The 1,550-nt window shown below is 34.5% G+C and overlaps 1 protein-coding gene across 1 annotated transcript; it reads left to right on the top strand.

Annotated features, from left to right (window-relative positions):
• The first annotated feature begins 262 nt into the window (after positions 1 to 262).
• Positions 263 to 1,291, top strand: LOC148840243 (trace amine-associated receptor 13c-like). The gene has a single exon (XM_088936873.1). The coding sequence runs from the start codon at positions 263 to 265 to the stop codon at positions 1,289 to 1,291; it is 1,029 nt and encodes a 342-aa protein (XP_088792999.1).
• Positions 1,292 to 1,550: the final 259 nt, after the last annotated feature.

A 1,550-nucleotide genomic window follows, 5' to 3' on the forward strand; every position in this document is an offset into this window, starting at 1 on the left:
ACAGTAGTCACTAACCTCAACATAATATCTAATAGCAGGACAGTGTTGCTCTATTTAGATCTCTAGGCTCTTCCCAGCATCAGCAACTCCTCCCCACACATAAACAGACTCACACAGCATAAGCAGGAGGAGCTACTAGAAATTCTTTATAAACTGAGCAGCAGCAAAGACCAGTAGGACTATTCTGTGGCAGGAGAGAAGGAAAGATGCTGAATTCCTTGCTGGCATTTTTTGAATGGACATTTTCATTTATTCTCTGGTAATGGAATTAAATGAAATAGGAGAACATCAAATAGTGCAGTATTGTTTTTCATCTGACAATGCATCTTGCCCAAAAGAAACCCGATCAACAGTTGTTTATGTAATCCTGTATGTTTTCTTTATATCAGTGGTGATGCTGACAGTGTTTGGAAACCTGATGGTGATCATTTCTATCTCTCACTTCAAGCAGCTCCACACACCAACTAACTTCCTCCTGCTCTCTCTGGCTGTGGCAGACTTTCTAATCGGGCTTTTTGTGATGCCATTCGTAATGGTTAGATATATAGAAACTTGTTGGTATTTTGGGAGAACATTTTGTATTATTTTTTACTCAGTTCTTTGCATTCTTACAGTTGTTTCTCTTAGCAATGTTGTATTTATAAGTATTGATCGATATCTTGCCGTGTGTCACCCATTACGTTATTCTAGTAAAATAACAGTTAGTATTGTGTGCATATCTATAATAGTCATGTGGTCCTTCTCTATATTTTATGTGGCTTTAGTGTTTAGTATAAATTTTAAAAGGTCTGAAAACCTAAATACCTGTCTTGGAGATTGTTTATTTGAAATGAGTGTACCTTGGGTCATAATTGACATGTTGATCAGTTTTATTTTACCTTGCTCTGTTATGATAGTTTTGTATATAAAAATATTTATTGTTGCCAAAAGGCATGCACAAGTGATCAGTTCAGTTACTGGACAACATTACTGTAGAGATGGAAGCAATAGTAAAATTTCTAAAAGATCGGAAAGAAAAGCAGCCAAAACTTTAGGAATTATAATGGGCGTATACCTTCTGTGTTGGATACCATATTATCTTTTCAGCCTGGTTGTCGGAAACATACATTTTTCTTCATCATCTATAGTAATGAATTCTCTGTTTTTTCTAGTTAATTTTAACTCTGCTCTGAATCCCATTTTGTATGCCTTCTTTTACCCCTGGTTTCAGGAATCTGCAAAAGAAATATTAACATTTAGGATATGTGATCCAGCAACCACACTTATTACTTTGTTTCCAGGAAATCATTAAATTTTACATACAGCATAAAATTTAACATTTGTTATATTACTTTATACTTATTAATGCCAATTATTCATGATTAAAATACATTCCAAATTGTTCATTTGTGGAGTAATGGTTCATTATTTCACTATTCTTCTTTCTTTCACTTTTTAGCATGCAATCTAAAGTTAGAGTCAAAGTAGGTTTAGTCTCACACCTGAAGTAGGCTCCACACCCAAAATGTTGTGTTTCCTTTCTTCTCTTTTCAGCATGGAATAAACCTTTA

This window comes from Atractosteus spatula, chromosome 2 (genome assembly GCF_055471065.1).
Source record: "Atractosteus spatula isolate fAtrSpa1 chromosome 2, fAtrSpa1.hap1, whole genome shotgun sequence".
Lineage (NCBI taxonomy): Eukaryota > Metazoa > Chordata > Actinopteri > Semionotiformes > Lepisosteidae > Atractosteus > Atractosteus spatula.